Here is a 25,278-nt window from a genome sequence, read left to right as displayed (position 1 = left end):
CCCCTTTCATCCATGCCAGTCCTCACTCTTTTGTCCCACACCACTTGTGTGACTTCTGTTCCATCACTATGCAGAACATTTGCAGGGGGACAGCATCGAAATATGAAGGCAATAAAGAGTCCAGGGCTTCAGAAGGGCTGTGATCCTGGATTTCCCAAAATAAAACTGTGTTTGCAGAAGGCTAATAAATGTGTGTAACTGTAAACTGTACTTGGCTCAACATTTAGTTTTGAAGGTTGTAAATTAAATGCATATGTAGCTGGCTGGATAGCTCAGTGAGTTAGTGATCAGGCTGTAAAGCCAGGCTGGGAGTTTGATACCCCAATGTGCCTCCTGGATGGACCTAATCTCTATAGAGTCTCAGGGTGTCCCCAAAAAAGGGAATAGGAAACTACACTTCTTTGTAGTTGGAAAAGGCTGGGAAGGGTCACCATGAATTTCTATCAACTTGACAGCAGTCTGAGCATGTTTGAGGGGGGTCAAACTAGACAATCGGGGATTATGATTGCCTTCAGCCACCAGCAGTTGAAGCTTCTAACAGCTGCACTGTTGCAAAGGAAACAGAATTGGCAAAGAGCCCACAGCTTCCCAAGTGATTCAATGTTATTTAATCAAGCGTGATCAAGACTTACTGGAAAACTCTGGAGAAATGATTTTTATCAATAGTAAAAAGTATCTAGGTGTCAAGACATAATTCCTAAAGAAAACATGTTGAAGCAGGAGAAGGTCACCCTCAAAGGGATAAGTTCTGATTCTGCAGGACTGTCGGTCGCTAGAGTAGCATTGAATTACCATGGGTGGCCTGGTACAGTGGTGCCTCACTTAGCGAGTGCTCTGTTTTGCGACGAAATCGCTTTGCGATTAACTTTTTGCAATCGCAAAAGCAATAGCAGAACAATGTTCCCTATGGGGAAAATTCACTTTGCAATGATCGGTCCCCTGGTTCGCTTACCGATCATCGCAAAGCGATGGTTTTTTAACAGCTGATCGGCGGTTTCAAAATGGCCACCAGGTAAATAAATTGGCCACCCACTGTTTTCTGGGACAGGTTCCTTGCTTAAAAGGCTCTGAAAATGGCCACGCTATGGAAGATCTTCGCTGAACTGTGAGTTTTAAGCCCATAGGAACACATTAATCACATTTTAATGCGTTTCTATGGGCTTTTTTTATTTCGCATTGCAACGTTTTCGTTCAACAGCGATATTTGTGGAACGAATTAGCGTCGCAATGTGAGCCACCATTGTATATGGAAAGTAGCTGTGTCAGATCAAATCCCAGCTCCTTGTCTGATTGGTTTGGATCTCTCAAAGCATGTGCAGAGTGTTTGCATGGTAACCCATTCTCCGGGGAGGTAGATTGTAGCTGGTGAGGAAAGCATGGGAATCTCAACCACTGAAACTTTAGTTGAAACATCCAGATTATGGGAACATCCTGAAATAAGGGAGACTGCTGATTTGGTGCTGATGAAAAATCCTAATAATTCCTTCTTTATTGAGGAACAAAAGGAAGATAGCACCTTAAACAACTGTTTGGAAAAAATTGAAGAGAATCTCATTCCACTGTCCCCTGAGCATCCAGAGAGGTATTGTGTGGACCGAGACCTATTGTGTAAAGGCAGGTTTTAATGGCAGGGGTGGAGAACGGGTGGAGAAGGGCCCCACAAACAGCTAATTGTCCCTGTTAAATACTGAGAAAAGATTCTGGAAAAAGCACACAGAAATGTATTTGGAGCACATGTGGGTATCTCTTGCACTAAGCAAAGGGTCGCACAGAATTTCTTTGGTCAAGAATGGAGCAAATTAAGCAGTACAGTGGTGCCTCGCTTAACGAGCGCACCGTACAATGACGAAATCGCATAGCGATTCCTTTTTTGGGATCACTAATGCGATCGCTCAACGTTTTTTAGATAGGGCAAAATTCATTAAGCGAGGGGAGGGCGCAAAAATGGCTGCCGGCCATTAAGAAGCATATCTGAACGGTGAGTATTCGGCCCATTTGGAACGCATTAAACCATGTTTAATGCGTTCAAATAGAATTCCCTGCCCCGTTCAACGATGCTTCAGCATAGCGAAGGTTAATCCGGAACGGATTAACCTCACTATGCGAGGCACCACTGTATTGCCAATCCTGCGAGACTTGCCAGAAGCACGGTACTGGAAATCCTTTGCTTACCATTTTTTAGTGTGGTAATTATTTGACCCTTTTTAGTGTGGTAATTATTTGACCCTTTTTAGTGTGGTAATTATTTGACCCTTTTTAGTTATTGTATACTCACTGTTTTTAGCTTTAACATTGCCTTTTAATAGTGTAAACTGTCTTGAATTCTTTCAAGGGAGAAAAGTGGAGTAAAATATATTTTAAAAAACAAACAAACAAACAAAGATGGAGAGAAATGTGGGGGCCTTTCCTGTGCCCTTCCTCTAAAAATCATTACCGGGGTTAGTATTGTTCTTGCGTCCAAGATGATCAGCAGATGATTTGTGCCAATTTTGTCCATTCCACTTTTGAAAAAATTAAATGCATCAGGCAGAAGAGGTTCTGTCCCCATTGCCGTTGTTCGTGTTGTTTCTCAAAATACGGACTCTAACCTTTTTGCAGTGGAGGGGGTGTCATTGCCCCACACAACAGTGTTGGTGTTATTTGCATTTTGCCTTGAGCCCCACCCCATCAATGGCGTTCTGCAGTTCAAATGTCTTTCAAGATCACCGTGCAATCAGAAGCTACGTCAGGAATCAGTAAGAACACATCTGCAGAGTTTGCTTGATCCGTAAAGTCTTCGGGATCATGGATCTACTAGGGCCATCTCTCTGGTGCCTGGCGCTTTTCTTAGCTGGTACTATAATTTTCCAGAATCCACAGATAAAACAGGGAATTTGGCCTGGACATGATCCTGCCAAGAGAAACCAGAGATCTAAAAGCCATCTGCAACATGGATTGCAGATTCTCCTCTTTGGGCTGTGGCTTGATAACATGGAGACCCACAGACATTTCACTGCTGCTTAGCTGGATATGCTGTGCTGACCAGGAGGCTAATTTAGCCCCTCCAAACTGACATCAGTAAGACTTAAGTCAGGATAACTCTGTCTCCCTGATTTCAAAATTTCTACAGCTGTTTCTACAAGGAAAGGGCTCTGTCCTGCCAGCCTTCTGCATAAATGTTCAAAATGAGGAGGAGGAGCCTCTCGGGGAAAGGAAGTGGCAACCCCAACTCAGTAGCACCCTCATGGAATACACAGAATTTGAATCCAGATTTGGAAGAGTTAAGCCCTGGACTTGGTTAGACAAATCCATCTGGATTGATTTCTCCCACCTTTCAGTTGTCAAAGCTTCCATTATTTTCTTGAAATCATGGGAAATGGGTGAGGTGCCAGAGGATTGGAGGAGGGCTAATGCTGTCCCCATCTTCAAAAAGGGATGAAAAGAGGAACCTGGGAACTACAGTCCAGTCAACCTGATGTCAATCCCAGGGAAAATTCTGGAACAAATTATAAAATAGTCACTGTGCAAGCACCTAGGAAGCAGTGCAGTTATGGCTAGCGGCCAATACAGATTTGTCAAGAACAAATCCTGCCAGAATAATTTGATCTCATACAGTGGTGCCTCGCACAGCGAGGTTAATCCGTTCCGGATTAACCCTCGCTGTGTGAAAGCATTGTTGAACGGGGCAAGAAAAGCCCATTGAAACGCATTAAACAGTGTTTAATGCATTCCAATTGGGCTGAATACTCACCGTTCAACGATGCTGGCAGCCATTTTCACGCCCTCCCCTCGCTGAATGAGGGCGCGAAAACGCTGCAATCAGCTGTCCAGCGGGTCCAAAATGGCTGCCGGAACAGCCGAAAGGGCCGGGTGCAGCATTTTCGCGCCCTTGGTAAGCGAGGGGAGGGCGCGAAAACGCTGCGCGCAGCCATTTCGGCTGTTCCGGCAGCGTTTTCGCGCTCTCCCCTTGCTTACCAAGTGCGCGAAAACGCTGCGCCCAGCCCTTTTGGCTGTTCCGGCAGCCATTTTGAAGCCGCAGAACAGCTGATCGGCGGGTCACAAAGCGAAGGTCGGTAAGCGAACCGCTTACCAACCTTCGCTCTGTGATTCCTGCCATATCTAGGTGCCGTTTTGCGATCATTTTTGCAATTGCAAAAACGGCACCGTTGCGCGGATTCGTCGCTCTGCGGAGCGACTGTTCTGCGAGGCACCACTGTATTTTGATCTGGTAATGTCCTTGACTTCTCACTTCTTTTGAAAATATTTTCCTCTCTCTAGCTGAGACAAATAAAGAAGCAGTATCAACACTTTATTCGTTGCTGATTGAGGAAGATCAAGGATCATTAACGGGGTTGCGGGAGATATGAGAACATGGTTGGAATATTAAAATTGATGAAAAAAGGTCAGGAATGTTTACTAAATTCCCATACAAAGGTGTCTCCATCACAGTCAGGGAGATTGCATTGAAAATACTCCAAAAATGGTATTTGACCCCACGTTGGCTCTCACATATTAACCCTGCAATGTCACCAATGTGTTTAATGAAATAAATAAAACTACAAACCAGTCGATTAATAAATCTCCAGAATTAGCACTTCTTACTCTTTCTCTGAGGAAAAATGAATTGGTTGTTGTGGGTTTTTCGGGCTCTTTGGCCATGTTCTGAAGGTTGTTCTTCCTAACGTTTCACCAGTCTCTGTAGCCGGCATCTTCAGAGGACGGGAGTAGCCAAATAGCACCTTGATTTATATATATATTTCTTACAACAATAATATTGCTCAATACATGGATATCCCAGGAGTAGGTGATGCAAGGTATGCCCTACAGTTTCATATATCACCTTGGAATCAGATGTTGGCTCATTCTTCCCAATGCTAAAGAGCTGGCCTGATTCCCTTGCCTTGGTCCCTTTCACTCCAGATTTTATTCACATCAGAACATTGCTGGCAGCTCTCCTGGGCTGTCCTGGCTAATCCACCTTAATGAAATCCATTAAATGGCCATTGTCTTCCTGATAAAAGAAATAGAAGGGGGCGGGGATTCTAGAGTGTGGTGATACACAAAGACTCCACATCATATCTGCAGTCTGAGGCAGTTGCTTTGCTCTGCCCTGCCTCTCTCCGTCCTTTGAAAGGAAGGCAAAGAAAGCTGGAAAAGGAGGGCATCCACACTCCAACATTTAACACTGGTTTAACCCTTCAAGCGATGCACAGAAGAGAAGGAACCAGCAGAGTCCGGCTCCCTCTGGTGCACCGCAGTTGGCCTGACTCCTCCTTGATCTCTATGCCTGAATGAGCAGGAAGGGCCAGAAGAAAAGGGCCCGGCTGGGCTGAAGAGTGCCTGGCTTCACTGCACAGCACAGGTGCAGGTCTTTCCATCTCTGAGCTAGTAGAAACAGGGGAATGGATGGAGCAACATCTCCCCCTACAGGCCGAGAGAGTCAGCTGAAGACTTGCTGCGTGTTTGGCACCTCCAACTCATCCCAGAGGTCCCGAATTGCACAAACAATGAAACAGTTCTTTTCATCAGAAAGTTTGTGGTTCCTGAATAGTGACGAACCACAAACCAGCATGAATTGCCATTTTTTTCCTGGTTTGTGCCCCTCTGTCGTTACGAGCAATCTACCCCCAACTGACAGGGGGTTGGACTCTCATGGTTCTGTGATTCCCATGCATTCTTCCAAATAAGGAAACTGAAAGACATCCTGGAAGGAGAGTATAAAGTCCTGGGTTGGGAAAGGCCCTTGTCCCAAACAATTGGGGAGGGCCACCACTTGGGGTCAACAAAAACTGGGATACCTTCCACCCACCTACCCCCAGAGGTTTTGGACCACAGGCCTTCGCCTCTGGTTATGATGTGCAGGAGTAGTGACAGTGGAAGGCCAAAGCTTCTGGTGAGCCCATCCTGTTGTACACAATATTCAACAGGGATCGGTATGGGTCGGTGGTCAGACACCATTGAAAGCGACTTCTTCTTCGCTCAGAAACCCAAAGAATATTGGTTTGGAAAAGATTCTGGGGAAAAGGCAACAAGGGATCCCTAAGGAGTCAATGGTCAAGGCAGAATCTTCTGCTCTTTATGCCATGGGATCCTTCCACTAGGTTCCTCAAGGACAGTGAGGAGAATGTGGTTCTGAGCAGCAAAATGTCAAGTCCAAGGAACATAGCCAGCAACGCAAGTGATGCTGGTGGAGGGTTGAGTGGTGTGGATGCCATCTCTTCCTCTCCAGGAGGCCACCCAGTGAGACAGAGAGAAGGTCTGAATAGGGGGGGCAGGTGGCCAAACAGCCACTGGTTTCCTCCCATCTTCACTTCTCTATCTGAACACACCACTGTGACAACCATCATTCTGCCAGGCAGTATAACAAACTCCAGCTGGCTGGATAGCTCAGTGAGTTAGTATCGGGCTGTGGAACCAGAGGTTGAGAGTTCCAGTCCTCACTCTGCATCCCAGAAAAGCCAGCCTGTGTGGCCTTGGGGCAGCTTGCATGGCAAGTGCAAAGAACTGATGTTCCTCATTCCTCCTGAGGGACTCCAAGCAGAGGTTTTTGTCATACTTCCCCATTAGACTGGAACATTGTGAGAACACCGCTGTGATAAGCAGCACAGTAATAAACAGCCTCGTCCTCTGCCAGGGCCCCAGAGATGGTCAAGTAGCCGATTTTGCCCGAGGAGTCTTTGGAGCCAGAGAAGCGAGAGGGGACCCCCGAGCCTTGACCTTTGCTGGCCTCTGAGCTATAATATAACAGGAATCGAGGAGCACTCCCAGGCTTCTGCTGGTACCAGTATACAGTTTTGCCACTGCTGCTCAGAGCACAGGAGAGTTTCACGGTGTTCCCATTTGACACTGAGGCTGACGGCTGAAAGAGTGTGAACTGAGAATTTGCACCTGGAAAGAGGAGAGAAATGGTCAAGCTTCTCTCGCCCTTTTCAGGGACACTCACCTGAACAGCGGTTTTAGAAGGCAAATGGTGTCTTCTCATGTGGGAAACTCCTGCCTAAAGGTTGTAGCTGCATTCTGTTCCAGTGACGTGCATACACTCCTCCTAGGCGGGGTAGCCCCTTCTTCTGCCCTTTCATTTTAGAGGTAGAGCATAAGATCAAAGGGCTATTTTAGCCAATTCTAGTTACGATTAGGTAACTAATATCCTATCTGTTTCTCTCATAACATACTATGCAATCATACTAAGTCAATAAAAAGAGCCCTCAGGGCGTTGCCAGTAGGCTCCGCTGGCTCGGACATCCTCTGTCGACTCCTTTGTTCTCTCTCTCCAAGGCAATTAGCCTTTCCTTTGTTCCGGGATCACAACATTCTCACCTGTGCACCACATCGCTAAGAGCAGGCTAAGAAGGGGAACCTAGAACATGGAAAAATAGACTTGTGCCCTAAGTGAGAGAGAAAGAGGCAGAATGAAACAAATCTCTCAATGCTGGCTGTGTCTCCGGTGTTGCCCATATTTCTGTCAATGCTATTTGTAGGGGTGGAGCCTCTGTGATCCCCCCTCCATGTGAATCAGCTCTAATCTGATTGGCCCATGAGACCACAAGGGCAATTGAGCACAGAATGTTCAGTCGAAGAATATCCCTTTTCTTCTGTTTCAGCTGTGCAAACGTCTTGGTAGGAAAGGGATTTATGTGATAAGATTCTTTTGAAAAGGAGCTCCCTATAAATCAATGCACTGAAAAAAATGCATGGACCTCTCTGTAGACTTCTGATTGTTGTTTGATTTTCTAAATGAAAACTGTTTCTTCTCTTTGCATTTCAGAAAACATCTTCAATGAAATATACACAAAAAGATAAAATGTTATGTTGCTACCGGAAATAATAGCATCCATAAAATAAGAGCAGGATCAGGTTGCATCTGACTGAAGAGACTGTATTCACTGGAGTGAGTTCAGGGCTTCTGCTGTCATTTTTCCATTATCTGTTATTTTCCAGTACATTTTCTATGTTGTCTATTATGGAGAATCTAGGATTTTTCCCGTGAATCAAAGATTTCCATACTGAACTCCTAGAGATCTTTTGGGTCTGACCAGCACACTGACTGAGAAAACCAAACAGGCTTTCAGGATGCATATCATGGAGAAGAAGGGCCCCTTATGAGGTCAACTCTCCTAATTTCCCATCTGTCTCATGATCCAGATTCCTATGAAGTGAACCCAAAGGTGCCAAAACATGACAGTCCTAGGAATGTAAACAAGAGGTCGTTTGGAGTCGGGAGCAAAAAAAAAAAAGCATGGTTTAACTTGGACTGATTTGGAGGTCATCCACATCTACCTTCAGAAATCCACATCTCTACAATAGATTTTTTTCCTTCTTTGTCAGAATTATGAAGGTGCCTTGAAAAGTCTGTGAACTAATACAGTGGTGCCCCGCATAGCAAGGTTAATCCGTTCTGGATTAACCCTCGCTATGGGGAAACATCGCTCTACGCAACCAAAAATGCCATAGAAACGCATTAAACTTAGTTTAATGCGTTCCTATGGCTCTTAAACTCACAGTTGTGCGAAGTTTCCCCATAGCGCCGCCATTTTCGCGCCCTCGGTAAGTGAGGGCAGGGTGCGAAAATGCTGCGCGCGGCCATTTTGGGCTTCCGGTGGCCATTTTGGAACCGCTGATCAGCTGTTCCCCCGACATCGCTATGCGAAAAATCGGTAAGCGAAACGCTTACCGATCATCGCAAAGCGATTTTTGGCCATAGAAACCATCGGTATGCGATTGCATTAGCGATCGCAAAATCCGCATCGGTATGCGGATTCATTGTTAAACGGTGCGCTCGTTATGCGAGGCACCACTGTATGTTCGTCTCTAAAACACAAAGAGAATAAGTGTGCTTGAATGAGAGCGAGAACTTGTAGGTGAGAATATGAATTTTACAATGTGAACGGCTGCTTCTAATCACAATGTGTTGCTCTGTGTATTTTGGAAAAGAAGCAATAGAAATTAGGCACAAAGACTTCTAGATATGCTTTGTTAGATGGAATTTCAGGAATTCCACCTGGGACTCTTTTGTGAAACAAAGGTGCAAAAATAGAGCAAAGAGCTTGTGATGAGATGGGTTTTTGAGTTAAAATCTTGTAAGGAATATGGGGTTTGTAATTAAGAAATGAGCAAGAGAGGTTCCATCTTGTTTCTCTGTATAAAGGATCTGTATAATACTGACATGCTATGTTTGCTAGTGCGAGCAGAGAGAATGTCATTCCGAGAGCCTGAGAAAGGACTCGGTGTGATTAGATAGATGGGAATTGTTGTGACTCTTTGCTAAACCACAGTACCCAAATAACATCTGTTGTTTATGGGAAAGAAGTCATGTGGTGCAACAGGACTGTTTGCCTAGTAACAGACTCTGATTGGATGACATCGTGGGAAGGTACAACAAGCCCTTGTCAGTTACTCTTGAAAAGGAACTTTTTGCCTATGGACATTGTCATTCGTGACTCACCGTAATGTCTTTCATGACCGACTCTTCAGTCTTACGTGACCAACCCTGAAGTCTATCGTGACCATTCTTCACATGGACTGATTCTTATGCTATACTGGATTACCCTTGGACTTATGGGCTATTTCCTAAGGACTATTTCTTTAAGGACTATTTCCTACGGACTATTTCCTATGAATTATTTCTTTATGGACTTTTACTTTTGGAATACTTCATATGGACTATGCTCTTGGACTTTTCTAAGGACAATGGGACATTTACTGGATTTTTCTTTTTGGTACAGGATTATTATTCTACAGGATCACTGAGGACTATAGCCTTTCGCTGACATAATTGGACTATTTTGTTTTTCCTGATGAATTACTTTATTGGAACTGTTTTTATTCTTTTTAATGGCTTTTCGTATTCTTGTAAGGTTTTTGAACATTTTTCTATTTTTCATGTTTTCTTAACTGCACTGCATCTTTGTAAATAACCAGCACAATGCTTATTTGCTTGCTTGGGCCTAGTTTGGTTTTGATACCTAGAAACATGCTTATTCTTTAATAAAATAATGGTTATAAAAATCAATTGGTTTCCTGAACAGTAAGACTTGTCTTAGGGTCATCTGAGAGTGCTACCTTGGCCTAGCATACTTAAGGAGTCCTGCCTGTGGTGCCAGGGAAGTCTAAGGACTACAAAGCCCACATGGTTTTCTTTCAGTAATATTCAGAGGGTACAAGGGGATCTTATGTGGGCAGACTTGTAAGAAGGAGGGTTGTAGCTCGGCTCGCTGAGTTCCAGGACTCACTCAGCCCAATTTAGCGTGTGCAAACTCCTGATTACTCTCTGTCCAGGCATACACGCGTGCTTTCGAGCGCCATGGTGCTGGCAGAGCTATCGTTCATTTCTGAGATGGAGCAACACCTCAATAGATCCTACTTCTTCTGGAATGAAGGGCAAACTACATGAGGTAAGCGACTCCATTAGGTCAGTGAGCTCACACAGCCATGTGGATGGAGACGATCCAAACTATGCTTGGGATCCCTACTCTTTGAGGCACACTCTTCTGGATAGTTTTGTTAATCCTATAAATTATGGTGAAAGACATGAAGAAGGCCACAGCTGAGACAGAACCATTTCCTGCTCCACCTCAAGCCACAGGTCCATGACTTAAAAAGAGCCTTTAAATCAGTGGTGTCCAACCTTAGCCCTCCAGATGTTCTTAGACCACAGCTCCCAGAAGCCTTCACTACCACCTCTGCTGGCCAGGATTTCTGGGAGTTGAAGTCCAAGAACATATGGAGGGCCAAGGTTGGACACCACTGCTTTAAATGCTTTCAGTTACTTAAAAGTGAGACCAACAGTTACTCCTACAGGCCAAAAGCAGAAGATCTGCCACCACACACATTTTGTAACATAAACTGTGTAGGAAGAAATACATCATATAAACATCGCAGTGCTTCCTGTTAGTGAACTCAAGTGTGCTAGAACAGAACAGTTTCAGTCAGACAATTGCAAAAGGGTTCCATTCTGGAACTGACAACCTCAGAAGAAATGGAGTGGCTCCAATACTGAGGCAAGATGTAGCACAGGCAGCTAGTGATTGCAATGCATCTGGGAGGAAATATCATTGAACTCAGTGAAGCTTCATATCTGAGGGGAAACATACAGGTCAGACATTGAAGCTTTTGAGACCGGAAGCTGGAAGAAAAAGTTAAATACATGTCAACTTGTGAGAAAATAATAACATATTTGTTTAAGGATAGTTGAGCTGGTTTGAGGCATATTTTTCAAGCACCAGGAAAGGACCACAAACAAGGTCATGCTACGGAGAGGATTTTCTTCTGTCATCACCCATCTCTACTCCTTGGTAAATGGAATTTCAGAAAGGCTGGTTGCCAAAGAAGGAATATTTTCAATGCATCTGAAAGCTTCCATTTGGCAATGAAAAAATGGACCCACGAAACTGGGGGGAAATTTGAGGCCAACAACAAATCTAAATCCTTTTAAAACTTTTCCCTCTTGTCTAAATAAGAAGCACCACATTAAGAGGCAATGAAGTCCTTCAAGTCTTAAACCTTCTTCTCTCTTGAGAGGAAGCCTGAAGGTTTTTGTCTCAGTTCCCTGTCAGGCTGCACCACCGTGGAACGCGCTAGCGCTGCTAGACCAGGCATAGCAGTAATAAATGGCCTCGTCTCCAGCCTCAGCGTTGGTGATGGTGAGAGAGCCCGTATTGCCTGAAGCGGAGGCAGTGAACCGGTCGGGAATCCCTTCTCCTCTGCTGCAGCCATTGCAGTGGACAAAGCGAGGCGGTTGCCCAGGTTTTTGTTGAAACCAGAGAACTTCGTTATTGCAGCTGCCACTGCTTTTGGAGCAGGAAAGGGTCGTTGCTTGTCCAGGAGACACAGATTGTGAGGCAGGTTGAGTCACTGTTGGCTGTGAAGTGGCACCTTTGCGAAAGAGAAAGAGGGGGAGGTAAAATTACAGATGACACACTAAATTTGAATATCAAGAATTCATTATGTTTGTGTGATCAATACACATGAGAGCTAATTGCTTTTTTAGCCATTAATTTTTTAATGAAATTAACTCTTCCTTTCCTTACCTGCACAGAAGCTGAGGAGGATACAGAAAAACACAACCAATGCCATACTGATCAATCAAAAGGATTTCTTGATTTCTGACATAAAGATCATCCTACCTGGAACCTTCTCTGTCCCTTTATTTAAAATCCACAGAATTGGAAAATGGCTCCTTTCATGCAAATGTACCCAGCAGTCATTGGTCACCCAAAAATCTTCATGTCTCTTGGCGGAAGTTCTGACATCATAGCAAAAATAAATCGGACAGCCCTGATTTCCATAGAGGAAAGTGGTTTAAAAAAGAAAGCGTTATTGTCATCCTCACTGAGCATGGAGGTGGCCTTCATGGGAGGAAGAAGGCAAAGGAGGAACAAAGATCATGGCTGGGGCTTCAACTACAAAGCCTGCATTCAGGCGGTCCAATCCTTGGCATCTCTACAGTTAGGAAAGGTTGCTCACAAGTGATGTGAAAAGTATTTCTTTACCTCAAATATTTGACAGCCACTAAAAGTCCGAGGAGAAAGACAGATCACATAAATATGTTACTTCTGAACTTCCCCAGTATGAAGAAGAGAGCAGGAAGGACTTTCCTTATATGTGTCTAGAATAGACATCATCTGTATGTGTCATTCAGAGCTGAATATATACAGCAGGGATCCACAATGTCCTGGGTTCAAGGTTCTCCAAAGGATTAACCCTCCATGATAGAGATGAGCATCCATTTGATAAAGTCCTTGAAATCCTCAAGTTCTCTCTGGGTTTCAATGCACTGCGGTTCAGGCCAAAGGCCCATCTCATCCCAGTTCCATTCCCTCGCACACCAACTGGGCTACGCTAGGGGGCATAAATGCAACAGCGCCCTTCCGTTTCTTTTCCAATCAAATGATGGGGGGGGGGAATCAGGACAGAATGAGTACTGAAACCAATGAGGTTTCCCAGAGACGCAGGGGAGTAAGAGGCTGAGCCCCATCTGACTCTTTGCTCTGCTGGATTCTTTCCGGGACAGGATGACGTCTGATAGTCCTGAGCTGCTTGTGCCTGAAGTGTCCTCCCCAACTGGATTAGGGCTCCTTCTTATTTTGGCAGTCTCATCAGTTTCAAAGGCTTCCTCCCAACAGCCCTGCCTGAGATGGAAGAAGTATTTTCACTGTTTGGGTCTCTTGTAAAGGATCAGAGAGAACTTTGGGGACCCCTCATCCCCAGAACAGGGTCCAGCCTGGGGCATTTCCAAAAGTGTTTTTAACTTTGCTATGCAAATGCACTGCTTCCTCCTTCCAAAAGGCTCAAGACTTTTAGTGACTGGAACTCTGGACCAACAGCGACGCCTACCGGCCAAAAGCATATTAAACCTAAAGCTGTATTGTTTGTTGTGGGTTTTTCAGGCTCTTTGGCCGTGTTCTGAAGGTTGTTCTTCCTGACGTTTTGCCAGTCTCTGTGGCCGGCATCTTCAGAGGACAGAGTGCTCCCTCAATCAAAGGAAGACAAGAGCAGCCAAGCGTCAATGAAAAAAATGGACCTACGAAAATGGGGGAACATTTGGAACCAACAACAAATCTAAATCCTTTTAGAAGTTTTCCCACTTGTCTAAATAAGAAGCACCACATTAAGAGGCAATGAAGTGCTTCAAGTCTTAAACCTTCTTCTCTCTTGAGAGGAAGCCTTTTTGAAGGTTTTTGTTTCAGTTCCCTGTCAGGATGAACCACTGTGGAACACACTAGCACTGCTAGACCAGGCACAGCAGTAATAAATGGCCTCGTCTCCAGCCTCAACGTTGGTGATTCTTAGGGATGCCGAGTTCCCTGAAGCAGAGGCAGTGAACCGGTCGGAGATCCCTGGTTCTCTGCTGTTGCAGCCATTGCGGAGCACAAAGCGAGGGGCCTGCCTGGGTTTCTCTTGAAACCAGCCAAGGTAGCGTTCCCAGCTGCTACCGCTGCTTTTTGAACATGGGATTGTCGTTGTTTGTCCAGGAGACACTGATTGGGAGGCAGGTTGAGTCACCGTTGGCTGGGAAGTGACACCTTTACAAAAAAGAAGAAGGAGGAGGGGGAGGTGAAATTACAGTTGAGAGTCTGAGCTTTTATATCTGGAACCCGTAATATTCCTGTGATGAAAACGCATAATGCACAATTTCATTGTTCACCGTTAAGCCCGTGTAATCTTCACTGTTCACTTCCTTACCTGCCCAGAAATTGAGGAGGGTAAAGAAAAGCAGAGCCCAAGCCATGGTGAGCAACCACAAGGACTTCTGGACTTCTGAGGCAACGACCACCTGCCGGGCACTTTCTTCGCTTCCTTTATTAAACTGCACCCGTTGAAGTGCGGCCTCTTCATGCAAATGGGTCCTGCCATCACATCTTCACTGTTCCTTTGAGGAAGAATTGACATTATGGGGGAGGGGAATGGGACGGCCATGATTTCCATACAGAAGAAAATGCCCGACTACAGTGACATATTCTCTAGGCACAATTTTGTGAGGCTTATTGTAATAGGTTCTGTGTAGGCCCACTTCAATGTCCTGATTTTGAGATTAAAATAAAAACCCCTATAGTGCACGGGGCCAGGCTATCTGAAGGAGCCTCTCTTGACCCCACAAGAAATCGGCACAGAGGGCCCGACCCTTGACCTTGGTGCTGCAGTGACTTTTACAAATGGTCGCCAGCTGCAGTGGCTCCTTCGGGTGCAAGGGAGGGTCCAGGGCATCGTTGTGGACCCCAACGCTCCACCAGACCCTGGAAGAGAAATCTTCCCAGGGTTTCCAAAACCTGGAGACCTTCTTCTCCATAATGGGGATTTTCCCAGCTAACATGGCAACAGGTGGAGACAGCAGCCTGTGCAGCTAAAAAGAATGAAAAGGCCGCATGTGGCCATTCTTAGGATCTTCATTCATGTGAAACAAGGTGCCGGAGGAAAGGATAACAGATTTTAGATCCCACCCGAAAGACAAGCAAGGGGGTTCTAGATCAAGTCAAAGGGGAACTCTCATTAGAAACTAAAATGCCTAAACAGTGCCGGTGGTATTTTGGACATGTTATGACAAGAGAAGAGGCACTAGAAAAAACAATAGAGGTAGGAAAAGTGGAAGGCAGGAGGAGATGAGGATGATTGGAAAGGAGGTGGATTGATTCAATCAGGGGCTCTTTAGGGATCTTTAGCAGGGATCTAAATGACAGGACCTTTAGAAGGTCATTATTTCTTTCATATGGACAAGCTGAGTCTGGAGTGGTTTGATGGCACACGACCATGCAGAGCTGTACAGGACTGCAAGGGTCGCCCCGTTCAAATTCCCCCCCAGGGAAGAAGCCCACAGCTAAAGCATCCCTGGCAGATGGCCGTCCATCATCTGGTGGAAAGCCTCCACTGAGGGGGAGCCCCCCTGCCTTCCTCCGTAGTTACTCCACTGCTAAACAGCTCTTTGCATTGACAACGTCCTCCTACGGTGTAGCTGCCGTCTCCTTTCCTGGAATCCTTTTTCCTGGGCCCTCTGCAGCCACTAAGTCCCTAGAGACCCTTAAAGAGCTCTTTAGTGAGTCAAGCCATCACCTTTCCAATCATCCTTTCATCCTCCTGTCTTTCACTTTTCCTATCTTTATTCTTTCTGCAGCCGCAGAAATGGGCTCCATTTTCCACCTGACAGCAATTCACTTACGTCTCTTCCCCAGGCTAAACATACCCAACTCCCTCCACTGCTCCTCCAAGAGCCTGTCTCCTACGGACCCCTTACCCTGAGCTTGCCAAAGTTCCTTTCTGGCCCTACCTTTTCCCAAATCCCCCAACCAGCCTGAGACTCCTGGTTCCCAAAAAGGAATGTTTCCAAATCATCTCTCTTTCCTCTCCTGTGCTGCAGTCGGCTCGTGGCTTGGCTACTGGCTGAGTTTCCTTGCCTTGACAATAAATATGGGGATGTGAATGTTCCTCTCTTCCACCCCATATTATTGGCCAGACAGATTAACACAGAGATCAGCTTAAGCTCTGCTGTTCCTCTTTCAAATAGTGAAAATGAAGAGAGAAGGTTTTTGTCTTAGTTCCTCCTTCAAATGTACCACTGTGGAACGTGCTGCCACTGCTATACCACATGTAACAGTAATAAACAGCCTCATCTTCAGCCTGAAGGTTGGCGATGGCCAAGTAGCCCATGTTGCCAGAGCGGGAAGCCGTGAATCGATCTGGGATCCCTGGTCCCCTGCTGTAGCCATCACCGTGCACATAGCGAGGGGCCTGTCCAGATCTCTGCTGAAGCCAGTGGATGTTGCTTGGGTTACTGCTGATGGTGCAGGACAGTTTCACCATCTCTCCTGGGGAGCCAGAGCTGGAGACAGGCTGGGTCAACGTTGGCTGTGAAGTGACACCTTTGCAACGAGAAGGGGGAAAAGAACAGGAGTGACCGTTTCATCTTCTCTCTCACCAAACAGACTTCTGAAAAGTGATGTTCTGATTACAACGCCTCCTACGTCCTTACCTGAGCAGTAACTGAGCAGTGCTAGGAAATACAGAGCCCACGCCATGGTGAGATCTTCTTCGACTTCAGAGAAGCAACTTAGCACCTAACTGGTTGGACTCCATTCCTGCCACAAACCTCTTTAAATCCCCACACAATCGAAAGAGGGCCAAGCATGCAAATGTATGCAAGCTCATCCCCTTTTCTGAACATGCCTCCCTCCCTCTGAGGAAATGTGACCTTCCAGGCCAGCCAATGAGCACATTGGAATAAAAGGGATCTGTTGTTTGTAAGGAAAGAAGGTCTCTGGTTTTACGCTAAACAGAAACAAACAAAAACATAAATAAATAAAAATATGTTGAAGTATAAATTAAGGTTTTCAGGTTGGCAGGGAACTAAAGACAGGAGAATATGGCACTTCATCAACAACACAGTCTCTGGACCAAAATGATCTGGGAGTTTTCAGGGAAAATTATAAATACTTTCCAGATAAAATACAATGACCAATATTTGTTGTATACATCGGCGAGTACTTTATTATGCACTCTGTTCATATAAACAATAAAAGGATGTTTTCTCCCTTTAATTATATGCAATTTGGTGGCTAATTTTTCTTGCAGTGCTACCAGCCATACTCTTGAGTACCCTGCTGCAATTGATACTCCCTGCATGTTTTTCCACCCCTTCGCTATGGTCTGTCTTGCTGCAGTCGAAAGATGGCCTATTAAGGTTTTGTATGAAATGAATTCATTTTTCGCGAAGGCTTTCGCGGCCGGGATCTAATGGTTGTTGTGGGTATTTCGAGCTCTTTGGCCGTGTTCTGAAGGTTGTTCTTCCTAACGTTTCACCAGTCTCTGTGGCCATGGGCATCTTCAGAGGACAGCACTCTGTGCTCTGCTGTAGTTGGCTTGGGAGTGGAGTATTTATGGCTGTGAGATGGGCTTTTGTCTTTTTCTGTAGATGGGTGATTACTCCACTCCCAAGCCAACTACACCAGAACACAGAGTGCTGTCCTCTGAAGATGCCCATGGCCACAGAGACTGGCGAAACGTTAGGAAGAACAACCTTCAGAGCACGGCCAAAGAGCCCGAAAAACCCACAACAACCAATTCATTTTTCCTCAGAGAAAGAGTAAGAAGTGCTCATTCTGGAGATTTATTAATCGACTGGTTGTAGTTTTATTTATTTCATTAAACACATTGGTGACATTGCAGGGTTAATCTGTGAGAGCCAACGTGGGGTCAAATACCATTTTTGGAGTATTTTCAATGCAATCTCCCTGGCTGTGATGGAGATACCTTTGTATGGGAATTTAGTAAACATTCCTGACCATTTTTCATCTATTTTAATATTCCAATCATGTTCACATATCTCCCCCAACCCCATTAATGATCCTTGATCTACCTCAATTAGCAACGAATAAAGTGTTGATACTGCTTCTTTATTTGTTTCAGCTAGAGAGAGGAAAATATTTTCAAAAGAAGTGAGAAGTCAAGGACATTACGTGACAAAATATGAGATCAGATTAGTCTGGCAGGATTTGTTCTTGACAAATCTGTATTGGCTGCTAGTCATTACTCCACTGTTTCCTAGGTGCTTGCACAGTGACTGTTTTATAATTTGTTCCAGAATTTTCCCTGGGATTGACATCAGGTTGACTGGACTGTAGTTCCCAGGTTCCTCTTTTCATCCCTTTTTGAAGATGGGGACAGCATTAGCCCTCCTCCAATCCTCTGGCATCTCACCCATTTCCCATGATTTCAAGAAAATAATGGATGCTTTGAGAACTGAAAAGTGAGAGAAATCAACCCAGATGGATTTGTCGAACCAAGTCCAGGGCTTAACTCTTCCAAATCTGGATTTGAATCCTGTGCATTCCACCAGGGTGCTGCTGAGTTGGGGTTGCCACTTCATTTCCCCAAGAGGCTCCTACTCCTCACTTTGAACATTTATAGAGCAGGCTGGTAGGACAGAGCCCTTTCCTTATAGAAACAGGTGTACAAATTTGGAAATCAGTGAGACAGAGTTACTTTGACTTAAATTTTACTGATGTCAATAGGAGTGGGTGGGTGGGCAGCAGCTAAATTAGCCTCCAGCTCAGAACAACATATCCAGCTAAATAGCAGTGAAATGTCTGTGGTCTGCACGTTATCAAGCCACAGCCCAAAGAGAAGAATCTGCAATCCATGTTGCAGATGGCTTTGAGATCTCTGGTTTCTCTTGACAGGATCATGTCCAGGCCACATTTCCTGTTTTATCTGTGAATTCTGGGAAATTGTAGTACCTGCTAAAAAAAGCCCCAGGCACCACAGAGATGGCCCTAGTAGATGCATGATCCCGAAGACTTTATGGATCAAGCAAACTCTGCAGATGTGTTCTGATTCCTGAGGGAGCTTCTGATTGCACTGTGTTCTTGAAAGACATTTGAACTGCAGAACGCCATTGATGGGGTGGGGCTCAAGGCAAAATGCAAGTAACACCCACTCTGTTGTGTGGGGCAATGACACCCCCTCCACTGCAAAAAGGGTAGAGTCCGTATTTTGAGAAACAACACGAACAACGGCAATGGGGACAGAACCTCTTCTGCCTGATGCATTTAATTTTTTCAAAAGTGGAATGGGCAAAATTGGCACAAATCATCTGCTGATCATCTCGAACGCAAGAACAATACTAACCCCTGGTGATGATTTGTAGAGGAAGGGCACAGGAAAGGCCCCCACATTTCTCTCCATCTTTATTTTTTTAAAAAATATATTTTTACTCCACTATTCTCCTTTAAAAGGACCCAAGGCAGTTTACACTATTAAAGGGCAACGTTAAAGCTACAAACAGTGAGTATACAATAACTAAAAAGGGTAAAATAATGACTACACTAAAATGGTAAACAAAATAACACCGAAAACACATTCAAACCAGCAAGGCATAACAATCCATTAAAGAATCTCACGCAGGCAGCCAATCATTGAGGGAAAGCTTGTCCGAAGAGAAAGGTCTTTGTCTGCTCATGAAAGGATAGCAAAGATGGGGACAGCCAGGCCTCTAGTGGGAGGGAGTTCCAGAGTCTGGGAGCAGCAACAGAGAAGGCCCTCTCGTGTGCTCCCATCAGATGCACCTGTGAAGGTGGCGGGACCAAGAGAAAGTCCTCTCCTGATTATCTTAACACTCATGCAGTGCAGGCTCATAAAGGAAGAGGCGGTCCTTGAGATACCTTGGAACCAAGCCGTATAGGGCTTTATGGGCAGAACCAGCACTTTGAATTGTCCCAGGAAATGGATCGGCAGCCAGTGGAGCTGCTGTAACAGGGGAATTATATGTTCCCTGTTACCAGCCCCTGTTAGCAATCTGGCTGCCACATTCAGAAACCCCCTTTAAGTTCCCCCCATCTATCTCTAGGGATCTTTGTAGGGTGTTCATTAATTTATCCATGTCTTCTACAATCGACTTAGGATCCCTTTCTTTACAATCTTCCCAGTTCTGTCCTAACAAATCTAAAGGCCCTCTTATTTTACAACCAAATAAAAGTTCAGAAGGACTAAAACATGTGCTTTCTTGGGGAATATCTTGATAAGCAGTGGTTGTAATTCATTCATTTCTGCCACATAGATACGTATCATTCTCATTAATGTTCCGTTCAATTTTTCCACCAACTCAGTCGTTTGGGGGTGGCAAGGAGACAATGTCACATGGGAAATTCCACAGACCTGCCATAGTCTCTGCATTAGTTTAGAAGTAAAGGAAGTTTCCAAATCTGTTATTATTTCTGATGCAAAACCCATTCAGCACATAAAACTAATTAATGCATCTGCCACAGTTTCTGTCTCTACATTTCTTAGGGGGACTGCTTCTGGGTATCTGGTGACAAAATCAATAATGGATAAAATATAGTTATTTCCTTCTATTTTTATAAGTTTCACATTGGGACCATTTTTCTTATTTGAGAAGTTTTGTGCAGACATTTCACGGTGGGAATGTATAGCCTTGGAAGGATGAAACCCAGGAAGCTGCAGCCACGCATGGCCAATTCACTTGGAAATGCGATGGTTTCAAAGGCCTCTGTAGTCCCCTTGACTGAAGAACAACACAGCTTGCAGACGGATTAAAAGTGGTCACAACAAGGCTCACACACCAGCCCAAAAACCATAGGACTACCATATGACTTTAAATATACAGTAGGGAGATCCCTTCTCTCCAGGATCAATATCTACTGATTCACTTCTCCAAGATCTGAAAATATTAATAATATTAAAAGAAAAATCCTAGCAATTTAAAATCTGTAAAGATTAAGTTACCAGAACTTGTCACTAGAGGGAGCCAGAGACCAAGATACAGTGGTGCCCCACATGATGATGATAATCCGTCCCATTGAAATTGCTGTTTAGCAAAATCATCGTCATGCATTGAAACTCGGTTTAATGTGTTCCAATGGGGAAAATACTTCATCATCTAGCGAAGATCGCCCATAGGGAAGCCATTTTGCAAGTGCCAATCAGCTGTAAAAATGGATGCCCTGCGAAGCAGGGGTCCAGAAAACACAGGGCAGCCATTTTGCAAAGCCGACGATCATCAGAAAAAATCGTCTTGCAAACAAACGGTTCGCGAAGCAAAGACCTAATCGACGTCCAGTGAAAATCCCCCACTGGAATGACTGTTTTGCAAATCGCTATAGCGATCGCAAAAAGTCATCGTTATGTGGATTCGTTGTTTAGCGGGGTCATCGTCTTGCGAGGTACCACTGTATGTATAGCACATGCTAAACTGCACATTGTTCAGGAATCAAAAAGGGCTTGACAATTCTTCTCTGAGAGGCCTCATCCAGTCAAGACAGAGTAAACTGAGAAGAATAAGTAATGAATTGAGCTTCTTTTATGTTGCTCGTCAGACAGGTAGCAATTAAACATGTATTTCAGTCCGTGTGACGAGCATAGTCCTTCCTCCAGATGCACAGTTGGTGTTGTTGTAAAGTGGAGGTTGAAAAAGTCCCTTTAGATGTGAACTGTATGTTCTTGTCTCAGTTCCTCTTAGGTCTGAACCACTGTGGAACACGCTGCTAGGAGAATACCACACAGCACAGTAATAAACAGCCTCGTCTTCTGCCTGGACGTTGCTGATGGTTAAATACCAAGTATTTCGGGAGCTCTCCTTGGAAGCAGAAAACCGGCTGACGTCTCCAGAGCCTGCAGTTGCACTGCTATAGTAACGGTAGAGGAACCTGGGAGGGCGTCCAGGTGTTTGCTGGTACCAAGACTGGTAATAGCTCTGGACTTCTCCACTGCTCATGGAACAGGACAGTTTCACAGTCTGCCCAAGGGATGCTGACATGGAAGGCTCCTGAGTCAAAACCGGCTGAGATCTGGACACTGGGGGGAAAAAGAATACCATGAGTTTGTGTAGGTGGGTTCTCTATTCAAGGGACTGACTCAAAATAACCACTGCCTGATTGGCTCACCTGTGCACCATGTTCCCAGAAGGACAAGGAGAAAAGTCCCCATCATGGTGATGATGCCTCACACTGTTGGAAGATGCAGTTCCTCTATTACTGAAAACGCCTCTTGTTCTCTACCTTTTATACCCATTTCCTTTACAAACACATTTGCATACACCATCCCCTTAGATGACCTCCACGCTCATAGCTTTGCACACCCATAAATAATGATGCTTTAAGAGTCATCAAGTAAGATCTTATTGGCTCCCCATCAAGTCCTCGGTTGATGCAGTTTACTGATAGGTAAGAGTGAAACCAGCATGTGTTCAGAGAAAGTGCTTCCTTAAGTTTAAAAAATGTCAGAACTCGAGATTCTCTTCATCTGCATTTCTCCAACACACTTTGTACCAACCAGGAGATCTGAAAGGTCATTTGAGGGGAAGCATGACCTCAAAAGGCAAGGCTCATTGCTGAGGCCCATATCTCAGTGGAAGGAAAGGATGCTAATTGTAGGGTACCATAATCGTTCCCCGATTGTCTAGTTTGACATACTCAGACTCTCTTCAATTCTTCTGCTGTCAAGTTGATAGAAATTCATGGTGACCTTTTCCAGCCTTTTCCAACTACTAAGAAGTAGTTTCCTATTCCCTTCTTTGGGGACATCCTGGGACTCTATAGAAATTAGGTCCATCCGGGAGGCCCAGTGGGGTATCAAACTCTCAGCCTGGCTTTACAGCCAGATAACTAACTCACTGAGCTATCCAGCCAGCTACATATGCATTTAATATACAACCTTCAGAACTAAAGTTACACACATTTATTAGCTTTCTGCAAACACGGTTTTATTTTAGAAAACCAATCCAGGACCACAGTCCTTCTGCAGCCCTGGACACTTTATCGCCTTCCTACTGTATTTGGACGCTGTCCTCCTGCTAATGTCCTGCATAGAGACAGAACAGAAGACGCACAAGCGGTGTGGGACAAAAGAGTGAGAAATGGCATGGATGAAAGGGGAATTCTGTGGAAGAAAGAGCAACCTGGGAATGCTGCCGACTCACCTTCAAGACATTTCTACCAAGCTTCAGAACAAATCAGTCTGTCTACCTCCCACCTGTGACGTTTCCCCATCCAACCCAGGAAAGAGGTTCCAATCCAGGTGAGGAGTGTATGGGACACTACAGGCTATTTCATGTTGTGGCCATTACTTCTGGGGAAGAGGAGAGTCAGGGACAACCCGGTTCTGAGGAGGGCCCTTGGCTTCCTCTGTGTTTGCTGTACGGATCCAGCATCCAAACTGTAGACCAAGAGCTTCCCCCTAAAGGCTGGATGTGTTGTTCATTCATCATCTCTAACATTTACATAATCCTTCTACTATCAGGGGCTTCACAGAAGGGATACAGAAGGATTCTTTCAAAAGATTGATGGAGTGCTAATATAGTTCCTGTGGACAGTCAGGGCCTTCCCAGTTCTGAGGAGGCCTTCGGCAAACAAGTTCCTTCCTATAGACTGGCCTAGTCTCTGCACGTGGGATTATGTGACACCAGACATGGAGAACGATGAACCACCATTTTATAATTCCAGTTATTGTCTCTCGTGGTCCAGAGTGTAATAAGGTTAGAATGACCCCAACCCTAAGGGTTCCATTCCACTTTTCAGAAGAGAGACGCCACAATGGTGAAGAGGAGGGCGGAGCAGAAATAAAGGACAGGTGACGAGCGTCAGAAGAGTAAGGACTGAGCATGACTGATGGGAGTAGAAAAGGCCCTTTCCTACCCAAGAAACACTTCTTCTGACCCCTTAGCTTTGCAGAACTCCATCTTGCTCAGTGCCAAGAGCATTTGGCTTCCTCTGTGTTTGCTGTACGGTTCCTAAACCCAACTTGTAGACCAAGAGCTCCCCCATGGGGCTGGATATGTAGTTAGTTCATCATTTCCAACATTTACAAACTCTTTCTAGCTGAAGAACTTCCATGGGTTTCACAAAAAGGGACATGTCATGGATCAGAATATGTGGATTAAATCATGTACTGAAGATAGGATATGTCGTTGTGAACAATGTAAAATGGATTCCATATTGGTTCTATGAATGAATGATTTTGTAGGATGGGAATGTATTTCCAGAGGGCTGTGGGAATGTTTTTCCTTTAGGCCAGCACAAGTCAAAACAAGATAAGAAGACCAGATACTTGTTATGGCGGAGAAGACAATAGACGGAGAAAAACAACACCCGTTTCTCGTGAGAAGAGAAGGAGGGGACTGCTTCTATCACCTTACACCGTGATTGGATGACAGCGTGGGAGACCAAGAAGACAGGAGGAGCCAAGAAGATAGAAAAAGGAACTTTTGCCATGTGCAGTGTTCCATCTTGTTCCTATTTTTCCTTTTTGGATGGAACCACAGATTTTTCTAGCGCTTTTTGCCTGCTGCCCCGTGCAGGGAAAGGACTGGGAAAGATGTAGGGAGTCAAGGAAAAGGAGAAGGGGGGCTTTAAGCCTTTTGCCTACCCTAAGGAAGCTTTTAGAGAGTTTTAGAGCTATTGTAATTAAAAGACAATTATTTGCCTTAATTGTAATTTGTAACAAGCCTTGAAAACACTTATTTGCTATGCTTTTGCATCAAACTGACTTTATTCTGTAAATCTATACTGTATTTTTTCAATAAAAAGATCAATTATAAAATCTTCTGGTCTCTTGAACAGTGAAGCTGTCTTAGCTATACCCTGAGGGAAAAACAAGGCAACATTAAGCTACTGAGTCCTACCTAATTGAGCCAGGTAGATCTTAGGACTACAAAGCTCATGTGTAACTTCCTGCTGAGCTTTCTTAAGAGTCAGAAAGTATCTTTTTAGGGAAGACTTGTAAGAAGAAGTTTGTTGTACCAGGACTCACCCAGCTGCATAGGGGTACTCAGATTTCCAATTACTCTCTGTCTGACTGACCAAGTTCTCCCTCACAGGAAACTGGGTTGTGACAGGATCAAAGCACTTTGATCCCTCCCCCCTCCTTATTTATGTGTGTATAAGATGACCCTCAATTTTTAATCTAAATATTTTAGACAAAAGTATCATCTTATACACGGAAAAAATACGGTATTTCTTTTGTCTCATGGAGAGCTTGAGAAGGTTATTTCTTTGGGTTCATTCCCCCAGAATGCCCCCACAACATAGCCTATATAGTGCAAGAGAGGACAACTCTGTGTTTTTATATGTGTGTGTAAGCATGCATGCACGGTTTATCCTCTTCAGCATTCGTGTTTCTATCCTCTAAATGAGCTGATATCTTTTTCAGTACAGAATGAATTGCTACATTGGCTTTAGTGGACCCTTGTGGTGTGATCTGGCAGGATTCTATCTATGATCTTAGGGGATTTTTAATCCCTTAATAAAGAAGTCACACCAATGTCACAAAAAGGTGACTACTAGATCTTTTGTATCCTAAGAA

General features: G+C 44.7%; 2 gene segments (V, D, J or C); both read right to left on the bottom strand.

Moving 5' to 3' along the window:
* Positions 1 to 6,529: 6,529 nt before the first annotated feature.
* On the bottom strand, positions 6,530 to 7,309 carry LOC144584806 (immunoglobulin lambda variable 5-52-like). The segment is given in 2 exon segments: positions 6,530 to 6,867; positions 7,297 to 7,309. Coding segments are annotated over 2 exon segments (351 nt in total).
* An 8,615-nt stretch (positions 7,310 to 15,924) lies between these two features.
* LOC144584756 (immunoglobulin lambda variable 2-18-like) lies at positions 15,925 to 16,681 on the bottom strand. The segment is given in 2 exon segments: positions 15,925 to 16,328; positions 16,439 to 16,681. Coding segments are annotated over 2 exon segments (435 nt in total).
* Positions 16,682 to 25,278: the final 8,597 nt, after the last annotated feature.

The sequence above is a fragment of the Pogona vitticeps genome, chromosome 14, assembly GCF_051106095.1.
Source record: "Pogona vitticeps strain Pit_001003342236 chromosome 14, PviZW2.1, whole genome shotgun sequence".
Lineage (NCBI taxonomy): Eukaryota > Metazoa > Chordata > Lepidosauria > Squamata > Agamidae > Pogona > Pogona vitticeps.
This window is presented reverse-complemented; position numbering and strand designations above follow the sequence as displayed.